This window comes from Alligator sinensis, unplaced genomic scaffold (genome assembly GCF_000455745.1).
Source record: "Alligator sinensis unplaced genomic scaffold, ASM45574v1 scaffold857_1, whole genome shotgun sequence".
NCBI classification, from domain to species: Eukaryota; Metazoa; Chordata; order Crocodylia; family Alligatoridae; genus Alligator; species Alligator sinensis.
In genome coordinates, this window is record NW_005842439.1 from 801,864 (window position 1) to 820,233 (window position 18,370).

At 46.0% G+C, this 18,370-nt stretch overlaps 1 protein-coding gene across 1 annotated transcript in view; it reads right to left on the reverse strand.

Moving 5' to 3' along the window:
• AKAP13 (A-kinase anchoring protein 13) overlaps nt 1–18,370 on the reverse strand; it is a 97,331-nt gene that overhangs the window by 1,115 nt on the left and 77,846 nt on the right. Inside the window, exons 17-28 of the mRNA XM_025211969.1 lie at nt 18,292–18,370; nt 16,600–16,848; nt 13,183–13,259; nt 11,372–11,553; nt 11,205–11,287; nt 9,463–9,642; nt 8,435–8,596; nt 6,304–6,374; nt 5,749–5,793; nt 4,107–4,157; nt 3,176–3,628; nt 879–1,197 (exon numbers count right to left, since the gene is read on the reverse strand). The exon at nt 18,292–18,370 is cut by the window's right edge and continues 3 nt beyond it. Of these exons, the coding sequence (XP_025067754.1) occupies nt 879–1,197; nt 3,176–3,628; nt 4,107–4,157; nt 5,749–5,793; nt 6,304–6,374; nt 8,435–8,596; nt 9,463–9,642; nt 11,205–11,287; nt 11,372–11,553; nt 13,183–13,259; nt 16,600–16,848; nt 18,292–18,370 (1,951 nt within the window). The remainder of the gene's footprint in view (nt 1–878; nt 1,198–3,175; nt 3,629–4,106; nt 4,158–5,748; nt 5,794–6,303; nt 6,375–8,434; nt 8,597–9,462; nt 9,643–11,204; nt 11,288–11,371; nt 11,554–13,182; nt 13,260–16,599; nt 16,849–18,291) is intronic.

Genomic DNA, 18,370 nt, shown 5'->3' on the forward strand with positions numbered 1-18,370 from the left:
TGCAGGGGGTCGGACTTCATGATCTATTGAGGTCCCTTCCGACCCTAACGTCTATGAATCTATGAATAGGGTTAATAAACCAGCAATCTGTCACCCAGTACACTGGAGGCTTGCAGAGTCCACAGCCGACGTGGATCCATGAGAGAAAACCACCAGGTGATTGCACACTGGCAGGTCAGAAGTGAGATGCAACAGGTCGATGCGAGAGGAGAGGCAACTGGACTAGCCAGGGGTGGTAGTGGTCACAGGCAAGGGAACCTGGGCCTCCATCCTGACCAGAGAAAGGTGGCAGCTGGTGGGGGGGAGAGTGGTAAGATGGGCAGGGACACTGCTGGGAAGATTTTCAAGGCAAACGCCCCTGGAGGGGCTTTCCCCCAAGACCCAGTCCTGGATTTTAGACTGTGTTTATCAGTAGTTTACCCTACTTTTGGGAGTACTGATTTCACACAGCTGATATTGAAAAGTATAAGGGGAGTCAAGTCACCCAGATGAAGTGGGGAGGAGGGAGGGAGAAAGAAGCAGTATTTGCCCCCTCTGTCCCTTGCAGGCAGGAAGCATCCCCTGCTGCTAGATCATCAGGGGAATGTCCCTAGCTGTGGAGACGGCTTGGAGAGCAACAGCAGTGGTCTGTAGAAGAGAGCCACAGGGGGAAAAATATCCCATAGCCAACACCTGTTCTCTCTGCACACATGAGACAACACCAGAGAGCATCAGCCTCTGTGGGAAGCTCTGCTCATCACTGCCATTCTTCCTATCCCTTATGGTTATCACTCTTTGGAGGCTGGGTACCACGCTTCCCCAAGGTTGAACAGCTTTAGGGAAGCCAGCTTTTTAATCCTACACTCACTTAATCCTTTTAATCCTATACTAACACTCACCAGCAGGTTGGGAGCGCTGGCTTTTGCTCTTTTTCTTCTTTTCCTTCTTGTCCTTTGGCTTGGCTTGCCCTAAACTGAAGAGGCGGGAAGGTATCTGGTGCTGCCCCTCAGCCACCTTGTTAGTCTGATTGGTTGTGCTATGCAACTTGGAAGGGCATTTCTCTTTTGATGTCCTTGAGAGACTGTTCCTTTTGGGTGAGACAGACAGTTCTGAATCAAAGTGCCCTGGCTCGGGAAGGGAAGAGCTTTGCTGTTTGGAGGGGTCCTCAGCAGGGGACAGGGAAGGGGTCCACATAGTTTTCTCATGCGGCTTTGAAACCTGAAAGGAGAACAGAAGCGTTTCACTCATACACTCCGGTACAGACAGGCCTTTGCTGCACTTGCAGACAAAGCCTGCTGCTTCACACGCCTACCCAAAGAAACCACCTACTTTAGGCAGTATCCAGTAACGTGGACATTTCTCCCAACCAACACACTCCTTTGTCTGAGGGGAATGAGATGAGGATTTGAGAAAGAAGTGCTTCTATTTCTTCCCCTGCCGAATGAGACTGAAGGGGTACAACAAACAGAGAGCAAGTCCACTAAGAAATTCAGGATCGCTCCTTCCCACTTCCAGATGCAGAAATCCTCCCCCTTAGGGAGAGGCATGCTGATGGATACATAGGAGGATGCCTGACAAGTGACGTCTTCCCAAAGGGAAAGGACAAGTCAAATCATTTTACTGCTTTTCTGATGTGTCCTCCAGAAAGGCAGTGGCACCCAACATATATAAAGGGAAGGCCAGGACATGAGCTCCTATCCATTCAGACATCCCTATTCAGAGCTCTGACATCTGGATACATGCCTCCAAAAAGTTGCTTTCTTTGAATGACACTGGTATCCAGCTGGCCTACAGCAAAGCTGAATGAATTATTTTATCTCGTGTTTCCCTATCGTGCCCTTGGCCATGGACTCCAAGTGCCAAGCAAATAAATTAGATTTGCACCATGATCTTTGGAGAAACTGACACTTATCTGCTCTCAAGCCAATTACAACTTTTATGACTTCATTCGTTATTGTGAATGGTATGAAGGAATGCCAGCCTCTGGACTGCCAATGGATAAGGGGGCAGCAAACACTCCCCTGATAATCTGCTATTTGGAGTTCAATATCTGAGCTACTCAACGAGCCAATTAAGTCACGTGGCTCCATTTCCGCTCTCTGAATGTAGGGCCTAACTTTCATAAAGTACTGCTGCTTCAGCTCAAAACAAATTACATATTGCTCTGGGATTCATTTTGTGCCTTAATTAAACGTATTGGCTACAGGCCTGAACTATGATTTCCGTGCATGTTTGTATGGAACGAGTCATCCTTCTAGTGATTCCCTTCAGCCGTACCTCCAACTGGATTAAATGGAAAATAAACCCAAACTTCCTGACAAAAAACCTTATATAAATATGAGAATCTCTGTGCAATCTCTTCTTTGCAAAGTTGTACAGCCCAGCGCTAAGCCCCCAGACTGCTCCCCCTCCAGCTTGCTGTGTGAGGTCTGTATTTTAGACGGGGATTGTGTCCATCTATTTCTGAGACGTCCAGAACACTGTAGGAGGCTGCTACAAATAAATTAACAAGGTCTTACAATGTAGTGACCAAGATTAACAAGCAAAACCATTTCACCAGTGAGTTGCTTCTGTAAAAAGATGCAGTTGGCCTGGTAGGGAGCTCCAGGCTAATGGACTGACTGCCTGGGAGAACAAAAAATTGCTGGCCCAGATGTGAAAAGGCTACAGTGAAATGCAACAGAGGTTTCTCCTGAGCGTTCCTGTGTCTGCTCCTTCTTGCTGTTCAACTTGGCCTGTTATACCACTTACTATCAGGCCAATAAGGAATAGGTCTCCAAAAAAGCTGGCAAAGCTCAGATGCAATCACCCATGAACCCCACTGGCAAGACAAGAGATGCACATTTGCTCAGGATTGCCACGGGGATCTGGGAGGCGCTGCTCTGCTAGAAGTCTCTCCCCCGAGACAGAATAGGCAACATGCAGCAGCAAACACCAGGAAACACCAGGTGCAGAAAAGACAGATCAGGGTTAAAAAAATTATCAGGTCTTGTGTCTCTCAGGTTCATACCTGGACTCCTTGATTTTAAGGGCAGAGTGGACCATTTTCTTACCCTCTAGTTGGACTAGAATCTCCCCAGCAACTCCAGCACTGAGCCTATCAACCTGTGGCTTAACCAGACCATTTCTTTGGAAAGCCAGTTTGTCACCTCAGCTGCACATCTACCCTGAGCCCTTTACTGGAAACAGCAATTACCTGATTGTGGCCAGGCTGCTTCAGCTGTGCATGATGCAACTGCTCCATTTCTCTCTGGAGTTGCTCCTTCTCCCTCTCCAGTTGTTTCTGTGCAGCACGGAGCCTCTCCAGGTCGATCTGGTAGGCCGACTTCTTCTTCTGCAGCTCCTCCTTCTCCTTCTCCAGCTCTTGGTGCCCCTTCTGAGCCTGCTCTTCTCTCTGGGACAGCCGCATTTCCCGGTCTGCTAGCACCTTCTCCCGTGCCTCCCATTCCTTCTCCCTCTTCTGTTTCTCCGCCAGGTACTGGGCTTGCTGCTTCTGCAGGTTGGCCAGCTCCAGGCGTTGCTTCTCTAGGCTCCGCTGCTTCTCCTGCTCGATCAAGGAGTTCGGCCTGGAGAAGGTCCGTGTCAACACTCTCTCGTTCAGAACCATCTTCTGATCCTCAATGTACGTGTCCTGCTGCAGCACGACAGCCTGGGAGGGGAGAAAGAACAAAGTCAGTGCGGTGCCTCCTTGCATGGAAGGCATGTACTACAGCAGCTGTCATGTCACGGAGCAGTCAGCAGCTGCATCTGGTGCCTAGAAAAGTCGGCGTATGTATCTCAGCTGATTAGAGGGTCCAGCAAGGCCAGCATGCATTTGTAAGACACAGGCCATGTCTAGTACCCCTGACCCAAGACTTTCCCAAGGCAGTTCAGAGTACTAGCTGCTTCCAGACTGCAGATCTATGCAGAAAGACAGGAGAAGAGAACACTCCCAACAGGGCAGACACCAGACAGGACCCTTTAGCAGGACCTTTAAGTCCAAGCACAGGCTGGGAATACAAATGGAATGGAAAGGGCGCAAGCAAAATGCCGATGTCAACAGTCACAAGTCAGTGCTCATGGAGGGGATTCATATGTTCAGGAATGGAGAATGTGAAAGCAGAATACCAGGCTTCAGGATGACCTACCTGCAAAGCACTAAGCAGGTTATGGAGCTGGGTGATGCTATGGAGAACATGCTGCAAGGAAACAGAAGAAGAGCATTGCTGTAATACCTCACCTTACCGTTCGCTCTTCTGTAACACTGCAAATGACTTGTGCATGGCCATGCTGATCTGTTTGGTGACTCCCAGCCATCCTACTTGCCCCGCCCCTTCCCCACCACCTATGCCATCGATAGTTTATCCCAAATACACCTACTGATCAAAGTTTAGAGCACGTCTGTGTGTTAAACTTTCTGAGCCAGGCAATGTGTCCAGCACACCACATGGCTTTACCTGGGTCACTTCCTAAACTTGGAACACTATAGTTGGGTCCTTAGGGTGCTTCAGGCAGGCTAATGAATACAGGTCCAATTATCCCACCCAGTGCATCACATCCATGGCTACCCTGCTGGCACACACTTCCTTCTAGCTTTCCCTAGCAGTCAGTGAAGAAGCCAGTCGCATGCTCCCACAGCAAGGTGCATGTGGAGAACCACCCCATTCTGCCTGCCTTGTGGGGTCTCGGGGGGGCTTTTCTTTACAGTGGTGTTTTTGGCAGAAGTGCCACAAATTAGCCTCACGTCTTCTCCAAGCACCAGTCCAACCCCCTTCCCTTGCCCAATCTGCTGCTCTGCTTTTTGCTCCCAGCCCTGTACTCCCTGCCTGATCTTCTGCTTTGCTTTCTGCCCCATCTGCTGCTGTGCTGTCAGTCTCCTCCCCAATTTGCTCTTTGCCACACAGAGGCTGCCAGTACTCCTTGTGGCTCCGTTTTCTGGGAAGTGAAGGAGGAATGGTACTGAGGAGAAGGTTACCATAAAGGAAGGGAGGTTGCGTGCATTGACTATGACTGCATATTTGCAGGAAAACGACTTTCACGGCAAAACATCTTGAAACAGGCCCTAAAAATGCATTAAACGTGTGCTTTCCCTTCCACTTCCCCCTCTCCCTCTTCAGGGATATTATGCAAACAAATGGGTGCACAACTATTGCAGGCATAGGGCCCCGAGACCTTTGGAAATACAGCCCCTAAAGGCACAGGTATTTGTGTTGGTGTAGAGCCAACAGCATGCCAGACATTTTGAGATGGTGTCTTGTCCCTCCAAACGCTGGCCAAGTGCTTGTCTGAATCCTGTTCAATGTACCATAATTGCTCTTTCAATACAAAAATTTAACCAACACAAACAGTAGTGTTTCCAGTCCTTGCATAATAGCTGGTAGGAAGGGAACCTCTTCTCAGTGAGATACTTAGCTGCCATTAATGTTAATTGGGAGTTAGATGCATATCAAAGGGAGAATAGAAACCTAATTGCCCCAATTCACTGCACCTGCAACATACAATTAAACTCCTTCTATATGCAGATGCGTGGTGAATACAGTCCTGTGCTCTCTAGTCATAATTAACCCCTGATGCCTATAATCAGCATTCATTCTACTAATGGCAGTTAAAGGTCAGGCAATAAATCCCTGGACTGAGTATCCAAAGCTCAGTTTACTACATTTAAAAGTCTAAGTTATACAACAGGATATGAAGTTCATGCTCTCCTTTACCTATTGGAACAAATCCACTTGCCATCAAAACTGAAGGCGAAACAACCCCCACCCCTAAGGCAACAGAGATTGTTCTTACCTCATTATTTCTTTTCAACATGAACATGAAATTAGCGTTTCCACCCTATGAAAAGATCACATTGCTTTAATAAAAGGGCAAACCAGCAGTACAATAACTGCCTTTCAAAGCTGAACTAATGATAGAAACACATCCAAACCCTCCCATTTTCCTTTTTGGCAATGCAGATCTCATGTATATAAAGTGAAAATCAGCCAAAAAAAATCAAATGTTAATTAGGGATCACTTTGTAGCGATACAATGAACTAATCTGCATGAGGGCATGAGTTTATGTCTGGCCATGGCATTTCAATAGCAACACATAATTAGACACACGTTTTATTTGGTTTGCAGACAGATGGCAGGATAGGGTCTTCTGTGACACTGGTTTATTACCCATTAATTTTTGTTTTGAAGTGGGAATTTTAGTCAAAGCAATACTGGTTTTGATTGCAGACTTTCAGCATGGTGGGTTTAACATGGACAGAAACTCATGTTTTTTCAGATTTAGAAACGATGGTGCCAGGACGAAAGGACCATGGTTATTGCTATAAGACACATACAAGATGGCAATACCTTCTTCAGAATGCTGTCGGATTCTGTCCTCCGAAGATCCTGGGCATCTTCGCTTTCATCCTTCTCTCCACCTAAAAACACCCCCCCCCAAAGGTTGACATGGATCATTTAACTTTGCAAACGGCAGATGAAGTGTTCAGTCATTAGCAAGTGTCAGATGAGGGAAAACGGCCTGTTTTCCAGGTGATTCAACACAGCTGAGATGTGCTTGTCCTTTATTTGTATAAATAGGAAGCAAGCACACATTGCTAAATGTCAGCCCACACTGACCCAATGAAGAGGAGCTTTGATTAGGGACCGGTTTGGGCTTCGCCTGAAATGCCAATAATTTTAGTGCACTCGCTTGTGGGTCAGACATCTTTAAGGCCTCACAATCCCCATCTCCATGTCACTAGCATTGACATGGAAACCATTGGCTGTGATTTCCAAGACACGTTGTGAAAGAACACGTGGTGAATGCCAATTGCATTGAACTGGAGGCTAAAGCATCACGTTACGTTGCAATGCTACCCATCCTGACTGGATTTATGATACTCAGGCAATGGGTTGGATACCAGGAGGGCAGTATCTGTATGCAGACAGGTTTGTCCCTGGGTACCAAGAGCTCTCGCAGGCTCGGGCATCAGAACCCAGGAATTCAGAACAGACTGCCGGACATGTCGTGAGACCGCTCCCAACTGAGACAAACCACCTGAGAAAAAACCACCCTTAGAGCTGTTTTCATTGATTTAAAGGTGAATCATCAAGCCACTGTGGATGAAGACAACCCTGTTAATGAACAAACCACAGAACACCGGCTGTAGTCCAGAGTTGCCTCCTTCCTGGGGTCTGGATTTTCTAGTCACCGACACAAACAAACGCTAACCCTTAGCCAATGCTCTCTGCCCCAGCCACTGCATCCTCCCTGCATCCTGTGCAAGGGCCTGCTGCCTGGCATCTTTCCACAGGCGTAAACAGTCAAAGCAACCTTTACCATAATTTTGCAGCTGGGGAAACATGAGGCACAATAAGGCTAAGAGATTTGCTCAGTTATGAGAGTGCAAGCAGGACAGTTGGAAATGGGACAGAACCTGGCTTCCTCCCTCCCAGTGCTGGGTCTATCTGATAGACTGCATCTTCCTTCCGAAGCGTCCCCCAAGATGCAGTTCTCATACTGTCAAATTCATATGACCTCCATCTCTGCAGAAAGTGCAGGCGAGAGAAGGAAGACTTGGACAGTCTTGACCAGCCCAGCCTGAGGCCATGCAAGTTGCTGCAATCAGGAAAAGAAACTTCAACCTTAATTCAAGTCCTCTGAGCAAAATGCTTTTTATGTTGCTGTGTCAGGGCCTACTGGGCACTATATCTTGCAGCTGAGAAAATCCTCTAGGTTTCATACTGCAGACTGTCTGGAGCTAAAGACTACACTGTGACATGGAAGATTGGGCAAGGGTTTCAGGGAGAGCTGTGCTGGGACAGAACTCAGCAAACTGGAAGTAGGAAAGCGGAGGATATGGTTTGTGTGCAGAGGAGCCCTGGAGGGATGAAGATGCCTCTGAAGCCTGGGGTGGACAAGTGGGGCATTGGGAAGCTGTAAAGTGTGCAAAAAACTACATATTTGCTCATCTGGCTGAAATCACTGTGGGTGAGGGTGTGTAAGGAGCATAGGCAAAGAAGATGGGAGACAAGGCAGGGGGCACAACCTGCTTGATTCAACAAGCTCTCTCTCAGGTGGGTTGTCATATGTCAATTGGGATCTCATTTTGCGTCCAGACTAGGAGGCAGCAGCCCTCTGGAGATGAGGGAACCAGGCTGCAGATACCATAGCAAATAAACAGACGTGAAGAAAACAAATATTTAAATACGCTGAGTAAAGGGTGTGAAAAGAAAGGCGCAGAGCTCAGAACAAGGGATCAGCAGACCTGGCCCCGAGTGCCTGCTCAACCATGGACTTCCAGTAACTTGGATAAGTCCTTCCACCTTTAACTGCCTCCACTTCCTCAAATGTAAAATGGGTAGCATGCTAGAAGACTGAGGCATTAAGCTCACTTAAGATTCATTAGGTGCCCGAGTTCCTTGGAAAGGAGATGTCAGACAGGCACAAAGACTTCTAAACCCAAATCCAGCCCTGCGTACACACAGGAATACTCACACTTGGATGCGTTCATTTGGTGGCTGTCAAAGCCTCCAAAGGTTTCTGCTCTTCTTGGAAGGGAGATGGGGCCAACTCCTTCTTGCTCAGAGTTAGGGCTGCTGACCTGTGGTCCCAGCGCACTCCCCAGACTCCTGCTCACCATGCTTTGCAACAACTCGACTGAAAGGGTAAGAAGCAACACGAGAGAAGGTCAGCTAAGGTACATCCTCGAGACTTACAGCCCACCATGGTTTCCCCCAAGCCTAGAGGACGGGGTCAGTAACTTTATGTGTTTGTCTGTACAAAGAGGACAGCTGTGCAGGAAGGGAGATGCCAACATGCTACCTGCAGCCATTCAACGGTCAAGTCACAGGTCATAAACACTGAACTTCACACTAGCACCTCATCTCCCTCCCTCTCCAAGTGCTGTCAGTATGTGTTTGTAAGCCTACAGGATTGATTGCTCCAGCTTCCTGGGTATTTCACACAGGAAAGCTAGGCTGGGAATCACCTACTTGTGGATTTTCCAACCGACTGGCTCACCAGATCCATCACCTCCTGCTGCCCAGTGACAATCTTTTAAACTTCCCTGTTGCAGTCCACTACATTGCTGAATGGAGCCACGCAAAGACACCACGGCCCAACTGTCACACAAAAGACCAGATCCTGGGCTGCAGCCAGATACCAAAGTACATGCCAGGGAATGGTGGGCAAAGAGATTCAAGTTCATATCTCTACCATTTCCTGAACCACCATGGGCTTTATGCAAAATTTCTAGCCGTGCTGAAGACTTCTAGATATCTTCCCTAACTTCTTTCCACTAGCCATTACTACCTCCTTCCATTCCTGAGTTGCATCTCTTTCCTTCTCAGCACCCTTTGGGGGATGGGAATATACCTTTGCTTATGGTCATTACGTTCTGATTATGGTTTATTCATTCAAAGAAAGAAGGTCGATTTACCCCAGGGTGGATCCCGGGTGATTCCCCCAAACAACTGCTATGAGCATTGATACAGGTAACTAATATGACCTACTGGCTCACTTACCCTCATTTATTGCACTTTTCATAATGTTCTCCCCCTTGGGTGCCTCTTCAGTGTTGGCTCTGAACAGCACTCTGGAGACCAAGCCATCTTCTTGCACACTGCAGTCGGTCATATCCCTGAAAATCTTCCCCTTCTCCTCCAGCAGCGTGAGGATCTGCTGATCTTTCTGCTGAAGCTGTTCTGTGAGGTGAAGAGAGGAACCTGGATTAAAAAGCTGTGGTTTGATAAGGAATCTGAATAATCCCTGTGATACCGGCTCCACCCAGCGGCACATTCTGGAACAGCAACGATTGTGCGCAGTTTCCAACTTCCTTAATTTTCAGGACACGTTCCCACGCTTTTACACTGTCTGAGGGGACAGACTCGTGGACAGTTCTACATCCTAAATGGGAATGGATCTCAACCCCCCTGTTCCTGCTGCTGAATCTGCAGGTATTCAGGCTAAAAGGCAGAGAATAAGATGACAGGGACCTAAGAGGGTTCCTCCCTGTACTAAAAAGGCCTAGTGTCAGGCATTCGTATCCAGCTCCCAGGCAGGAGTAACTTGGCAGCCCTGCCGCAGCACTCTTCTTACTGCGGGATCAGCTCCCTTGCATTCCCCCTCCAGCCTTTCTGCTTTGCATTTAAATGCCCAACACTGGAACGGCAGCCAAGAGCCAGAACTTCTGCAGCGACGTTTGTCACGCGGTATTTCAGAAATAAAAAATTAATACAGCTGAGCGTCTGCCAGGCTCATTCACTCAGGCTTCAACTACCTATAGCTCATCTCCGGCAGCAGCAGACAGTTACCCTGTGACAATGCTCAGTTTCAACAGCGTATTAGCTCTTGCATACAGGAAAGGACTGTGATATATGTACTGGAAGAGCCACGTGCTGCCTGCTGATCTGAGTGCCAGGTGAAGCAAAGATTGGCAGCTCCACATCTTCCCTCTTTTCTCTTACTTCCCATGATCAAAACACACTGCAGGTCAAGACCCAACCCACCAGCTAAGCAGGGGTCTCCGAGGGCCACTAGAATGGAGCTTCAGGGGCTGCTCAGTGAGCATTACAAAAGCAGTAGCTCCCTCGCATGACTTGCACCTGAACTCTGACCTTCTCCCAAATATCTCACTCATCCTAGGCTGCACTGGCCAAGGGCACAAGATGCACTCTTCACCAGTAGCTGGAAGCTACTGGTACCCATTACAATTTGAACACATATCTGATAAGGTAGAGGAGAGGTTGGATGCTTGCTGCATCAACTCTGTGCCAGGGGCTCACTCATGCTATGCCTGAATACTAAGACAGCCATCTCTGAGGGAGCCAGTTGTGACAGTCCCACCATCAGAAGTCCTCTCTTCCACCTGAGGGTTTTTAGTTTTTTGTTTTTTTGGGTTTTTTTGAACTTCAGGCAGCAGCAGCAGTAGCAGCACTGTTTTAGTCCCAATAAAGAGGTGAAGAAATGTTTTTTCAGATTTCCAGGCTACCCAAAAATTGTAGGTTCCAGATTTCAGGAATCTGAACCTGAAACTTTGGAGGTTCAAAGCTTTATTTCATGCCAGCATCTCTTGCCCTAACAAGCCAGACAGATTTCCTTCCTAACAAGGGCTTTAATCATTCACATATAGTAAAAATTCTAGGTCCCCTGAAAAATCAAGATGATAAGCAGCAATAAAAAGATCTTGTAAAATCCAGCACTAAAATGCCTGAGAGGTTTGTCAACAGCTTCCTCCACCTCTGCTCTCCAGTCCTGGCATCTTTACCTTTTAATTCTTTAGCTTTGGCATCCAGCTCTTTCTTTTCCACCTCAGACTCACTAGGGACTCCTTCATCTTCATCCTTGTCCCTGCACGAGAGATGGACACATTGCAATTACCACCATGAAAAAAGTGAGAGACATCTAAACTGTAGGAACAGTTCCTTAACTTACATGGTGTTAATGGTGTCCTGAATGAGTTGTATCCAACTATTACGCTCCTCCTTGGAGCTGGCATGGACTTCTACCATCTCTGGGTTGGGCACTCCCGTGGAAATGAGGAATAAGCCTTTTTCCTCATGAGCCACTTCTCGTACAATGAGCTTTTTCAGAGAGATTACTGTAGATTTCGTGTCCTACAGGGATAGGTGGGAGGAGATAGATGAGAAGACAGAGAAAACACTAGCACTTTTGCCTGGTCCCAAGGGCTCAAAAGCTCCTAATCCCTGTAATTAGACCTCCTTCCTAACCTGTAAGCATCTTGTGCAACCACAGGCTAAACACAACTGCAAGTCTCATCCAACACAGATTCAGAGAATAACTTCAGTTGAATACACAAAACTCCTGCCACCTTCCTCTGTTGATCCAGAAAGAAGGTCCAGATCATCCCATGCTGTCCCTGAATCCATTCAAAACCACCTTTGTGGCATTCAAACTCTCCAGCAACTTAACATGGGTGAAGAAGCTCTGACTTCCTGTTCTTCCGTCCTGGGCTCTTTAACCCAGGGTCTCCACACTTAATGGGGTTTGCTAGTTATTTCACTTGTGGTTTTTGCTTCCCCCTCTACAGCCCTAGAGAATCACATTTTTCTTCTTCAAACCTCACTCCAGACCTTATTGTTCTCAGTAGCTTATAGCTGACTTCCATCAGGAAGGGCTTGTGACACTGTCCATTGGAGACTGTGTGTATGATTATATGCAACGTGCTGTCGGTGTCTCTAATATCTGTGTGCAATCAAATGCTTAGGGTTAAGTTTGGCATGCAGTCTGACCGGTCCCTCTATGGTATCAGCAGGACTGTACCTTGTTTAGGACGCTTGGCACTTTAGAAGAGCTTTGCTAAACGCTGCTCAGAAATGGAAAGGACATGAGGAGCAGAGAAAGTCTCTTCCCGGACATACGCAGGATAGGCACGTTGCTGACAGATCAGCGGCAGTTTCTCATTATGTTGTGCCTTTTATCGAGGGCTCTCTCTTAAAACTGGTGCTTTTTCTTTACATGACAAACATCCTCCTGTGGCACACTGATCTGAAAGCTGCTCTCAGGACTTCTTTGCACCAGGTGGCTTTCTTTCCTTTGCCTTTTGACATTTATTAAGTCTGTTCTTTCTGCTCTTTCATTTTTACATTCCTCCCACCCTTAGTGTGAACAAGCATTATTTGCACAGGCTGAAGAAGAGGAACCATATTCAGTGACAGGTTTATTTTCAGAGCTAATTATCAAGTGTTCCAAGGCACTGTAGAAATCACTGAGGGGTGGGAAATGAGGGAGGGAATAAGACATGCTCTCAACAGCAAATAACCACGTCTGCCATGAATGCATGGATAAAATTTGTATATAATACAAGACGTTCCATTCACTAAGAACTAAGAGATGCAGTGGGCAGTGACTTGCTTTGGTTGCTCAATATATAACTAGAACAGCAATTCCCAACCAGTGTTGTGGCACCCTGGGGTGTCTTGAGAGCCTCTCAAGGGTGTTGTGGGATGCCATGCAGCATTCACACTGTTCGGTGTGCAAACAGGACTCACAAGGTCAACCCAGAGATTTCGTATGGAATCCAGAGTGCTAAAAACATTGTGGCCTGCTGTGACCTTTCTGAGTTCTTTGCAACAGAAATGGGCTATTATTTTTCTGCAGCTAAGGACAAGTGAAAACCAAGAGCTGGCATTTTCTAAGCAGGGCCTGGAGTCTAAAAAGGTTGAGAACCACTGCCCTAGAACTACACATGGAAAAGAAAGGAAAAGAAAATGCCAAAACCTTACCAATGAGGCAAAGATGTACTTCTGGTCCTTCTCCTGAAGGAAGATCAGGATGTCTGAGAGGAGGACAGCCTGGACTTCTGCAGGAAAAGAAAGTCCACAAAATATCTATATTTATATCAATCACCGATTCCAAGCCAACCAATATCTTTTCTTTAGCGATATGAGGCGTTCTGGCTGCTAATGAGCATGTGAGTAAATATTTGGGTATGTTTTGCAAATATGAATCTGTCTTTTTTTGCTTCCTAGGAAAATGAAGCTGTAAACCCTGTCCTAGCAACATGCTTAGTTCCTGGGAAGCTGGAGGCCTAGATAATCCCCACAGTAACTCGGCTGGGCAATGCAGAGTCACCTCTGAAAGGACTCGGAGGGAATTTTATGCAAACTATAAGCACTTGCTGAGATTATCTTTTCCAAATGATGAGCCCTGTGAGAATCTTGCAAGTGTGAGGCAGTGCAACCTCTGGACACTTTCTGAACATAAGCACTGTTCATTCACACAATCAATATTTCTGTCCTCAAGCAAAACATCTGCACAGGAAGTTTTGGGCTGATGGCTCTCTTGACGAGCGGTTTATAGGGTGCAAATTGTCTTGCAACAATACTTGTCAGCTGCAATTTCTTCCCCAGAATCTGACTTGAGCAGCTGATGTTGATTCTGCCCACAGCTATACATGGTTCTCACTCAATTCAAGCACAGCCAATTTGATCTGCATCAGAGGGCAGAACCTGGTTCTCATGCGAGAAAGGAAAGCAACGTAAAAGAAGTGATTTCAGGTTATTTTCGTAAAACACATATGCTATCTTGCAAGTCCCCCCATGATATATCACAAGATTAAACAGTAACTACTGAGTGTGCTGCCCCACCCAAAACTGCAGCACAAAGAGCTTCTGTGTAACATGCTTGGAGATCGTGTGACACAGATGAGGTAAACCCAAAAGTTTACTCATCCCAAGATAATTCTTTCCATTTCGTTTTGTGAACAAGAGAATCTGTTTCAGATCAACCACTAACTCAACTTTTGCCAGAGTTTGGTGATCTTCATTTTATGTTGCTTTGTTTTTATTTCCACGCATCGCTACATTTTCTGCTCTTCCTGCAGCATAGGAAGTACTGAAATACTTCAAGGAAACCTATTCCCATGCTACTTCTGGATACACTTCCATACCCCAGAAGTTAAGATAAGCAACTCACTTCTGGACTTGCAGACACTCTTCCACCTGGAACGTCTCACAAGTTTGCACCTGTATGGATGGTTTGTACAAGACCACCTCTAACCAGGACATCTTACTATGGGCTTAGGGGAAGCACAAGCCATTTTTTCTATTGGCAACGTGCCATATACTCTCTACTTATTGGGAGATTTTGTAATAGTCACAGAACATGCCTCACCCACCATTCAAAGGGACTACATTCCTGGGAACCTAGAAACTGTCTTTAGAATTTCTTTCTCCAGACCCTTAGGGTAAATCATATTATTTTTGGAATTTGATAAATGATCCTCCCTTTGCGGGAATGCACAGGTACGAACTCTTCCGCTTCCAGAAGATGTTACTGAAAGATACAACCTTATAATGTTCCATATATCAGGCCCTTTTCCATGCACACCACAGACCGATGCCTGAACTCCACACTTACTAATGTCAAGGCTTATACAATTGAGGAAGGTGGATAAGGAAAACAAGCCCAGGATCTTGGATGGGTGTGGAATAGTGTTGGCTGCTTTTGGCAGCTGCTTCTCATGGAGGATGAATTAACAACATAGTTACCTTAATGTTTTAGGCCTCAATTCAGCAAAGCACTTAAGCATGAAGCTTGGCTGAACTGGAAGCACAGTGCTTTCACAAAGTGATTTACATTGGTGACTGAATGAAAATCAGTTCAAGAGATCCAGAAATCGGTGCCAATAACACATACTGAGGCAGCTGAAGGGATGCGAGAAAAACAGAAAAAACTCACCAGTTTGGAGCAGCAGCTCAGGAAATGCTTCAGAGAAATTATCGGGATAGACAAATACTGAGCTATGGTCAGGAATGGGCAAAAGGCTTACCATGCGTTTGCTGCCCTGTAGTAACTATTTACACATCTGCTCCTATCCCAGAGCTAGAGAAAGTTAAAAACTTTGGTAACTTAGCCCTGTCTCACTCAGGGGTAAACTGCTTTGGTTAAGGTTTCAGGTGGGATAGCATCAGGCCCATGAAACCCATGGGGCAGTCAGTACAGCGACTCTGCCTCCCCTTTTCCCTTTATCTCTGTAATTAGTACATCTGTCCAGGCCCTAAGAGTCACATTGGGGATTTAGGTGCAACAGAGAAAGCAATGGTGGGTCTGGACAGTAGCGACGAAGGACTGTACAGATATGGAAATGGTGATGGCCCTGCTGGTCCTGAGCAACAAACCTGGGAGTGTCAGTGGTTTGGCTTCCTATGCAGTGAGCCTATTGCCTGGAGACATTTCAGAACCCAAACGTTTCACCGCCTTGCAGCCAGTGCATCCTGCTGGTCTCCATGCTCAAGGTATTCATATAGTGTCTGCATTTCTAATGTGCTGGGGTGCCCTTGGGCTGCAAGTGCTCAATGAACATCAAACACAAATGTTCAGCAGCAGCACAAGATCCTGTCGCTACCTGATTTTTTTTTCCCCCCTCTATTAATTTTGCTCCCAGAGAAGCCTGGCAGAACATGTGACTGGCTCTGTTACAAGCTCCTGTGATTGCTTGTCAACAGAGCTAAGATAATTGAGATCAAGAATTCCCTTTGCTAGGTAGGAGTTGTTTTAGTAAGCTACTCGCTGCAATTGAGCCTTTGTTTGTCTCAGAAAAAGTCCAAATTGGTGCTGGTCACCCGTCATGCTGGTACTTGACACCTCAAATCAACTTCAGATCTAGTATGCAAAAGGTATGTCCAAGCTGGCAGACCTAATACCAGGCTAATGTGAACATAATGGTTCTCATGAATTATTTTTTCACATTTTTTGGTAAATGGATTTGCTCGATTTAAGCTACTGAAAAAAAGCTCAAACCAAGAACACCAGGCTAATTTCTGAGAAGTAAAGTGAAAAGGACCAGTTTTGGTTTCAGTTTCAAAGAGGAGGCAAACTTGGAAAATGAACAAGCAGAATCACTGGAAAGCATTAGTAGACAATAGAAATGCATGCAATGTTACTTCAGGATATTACCAGGAGCCCAGGGGAAGATGCAATGATTCTACTTTGAGAGCGTTTCTCCAAATGCAAAAAAAGAAATACAATGAAAATAATAATCAGGCCAGTGATTTAAAGGGAAACCTACTGCAGTAGGCAGAATAATTCTAGACTGAAGGAAAAGGAACTAACAAGGTTGCAAGTGGCCAAATGATGAGAGCCCTGCCTTCATCTGGGAGTCGTATCCTTCAAGCACACGATCTGCAGTGCTTTCTTACCTTTCAACCTCCCGGCTGCATTCTTCAGTGAGACAGGCCCATCGCGGATGAGTTTTCGGTGTCTCAAGTCCTCTTTGGCGATCATCTGGCCGCTCTTCATTCTCATGATGGACTTGCTGTCCACCCGGGTGTAGATCTCACTGAGACGCATTTTCTTTTCGTAATTGTTGACTTTGCTGTCCACGGCAGCGATCACATCCTTCACCAGGTTTAACGACTGAGTCAAGTGTTGGTGTTCCACTTCATTTTCTTAAGGAAAGAGAGAAAATTTCATTTCAATTCGGCCTTACTACAAACGAAGAGAGCCTACCTTGTGACTTTTTGGCTGTCCCCTTGCTCTATCAAGTCATAAACAATGAAGTGCAAAGAGGCATGCCTTGAGCCAGATTTCATTTTATTTCTCAAAAACAAAACCGAAGTAACCTTTAAGATGCATCACCCCAATGAAGGGGAACGGTAGCAAATACACTCTAAGTCATGGGAGACTAGGGCAACAAACAAAAATCATGCCCTCCATCTCTTCAGGTACTCGGCCAACTAGTCAAACGAGGAACAAATAAGCATGGCACCCATTTTGCATAGGAGCTTGACCATTTGTGTGGTCATAAAGTGCTGCTATTTTGGAGTGTCAGAAGCTGTTAAAAATAATCAGTGAAGTAACAATAATGTTTGTTAAGAATGTTTTAATGGTCTGGATTATTAATGAGCCATCAGGGTAGCAGTGAAATTCCTATTGGTTCCCATTCTCAATGAAGTTACAGTACATAAACCTTTCACTTTATAAATAAAATTTCATTCTTTATATAAACCATGGTAATGGGACAGGCCACTATGTCTGAGGTGTTATTATAGAGAATAATAGCCAACAAGACAGCCCCTTGTGAACAGAATGTGATTTTATAAAACAGGCGAACAAAAAGCCCTGAAAACTTCTGAAAGAAATTGATTATAAAACAAGACACGGTGGCTAGATACAGCCATTACTTGATGAATGTCTGCTGCTGTATCTTCAGAATGCATACCCACTAGCAAAAGAACAGACGGCAATATGCATATATCATTTGCCAGAGGATTTTTCTGAGCGATACCCTATAATAAAAAGCAGCTCTGAAGCTTGCTGTAACTTAAGAAGGGCGACCCAGATAGTCATCCCTCATCCTCACTTGATAAAAGGCTTGTCTAGAAAATAAATAGACCACACCAGAAGATTATGGAAAGCAGGCCATATGTTGAACTGAATGGTTTTGCTTTCAAAACGAGCGAGCCAAGAACATGGCAAGTGTGTGCTGTCCAGGATTTTTCGGGTGGAAGGGAGATTGAGGGACGGCACACACTACTGCAGATCTGAGGAACCTATTTCTTCCTATCTCACCTCCACCTTCAGGCATTATATCACAGCTAGTATTTAAGAGATTCTGCAGTCTATGAAGGCTGCTGCACAATTAGCTGGAGATTGCTGTTACATTCACTATATGAAAGCACTCCTTTCCCCACAGGGCTGGTGTGCTCTACCACTGCAGTAACATCAGGCTTGAGGAATGGTATCCTGAATAAAGTTATGAAACCTTGGTTTCTAATCACAGCAGTGCTAGGCACTGGCCAGCTCTGCTGAGAGCAATTTTACTAGAAAAAGTCTTGAGGAGAGCTGTAGAGGGAATCAACAGGGGATTAGGAGGAGGAAAGGGCACCCACCTTTGGTGTATTCTAATATTCTTTGTAGTAGTACTGGATACTTTGTGATCCTCTGCGTTACTAACAAGATGCACTCAGG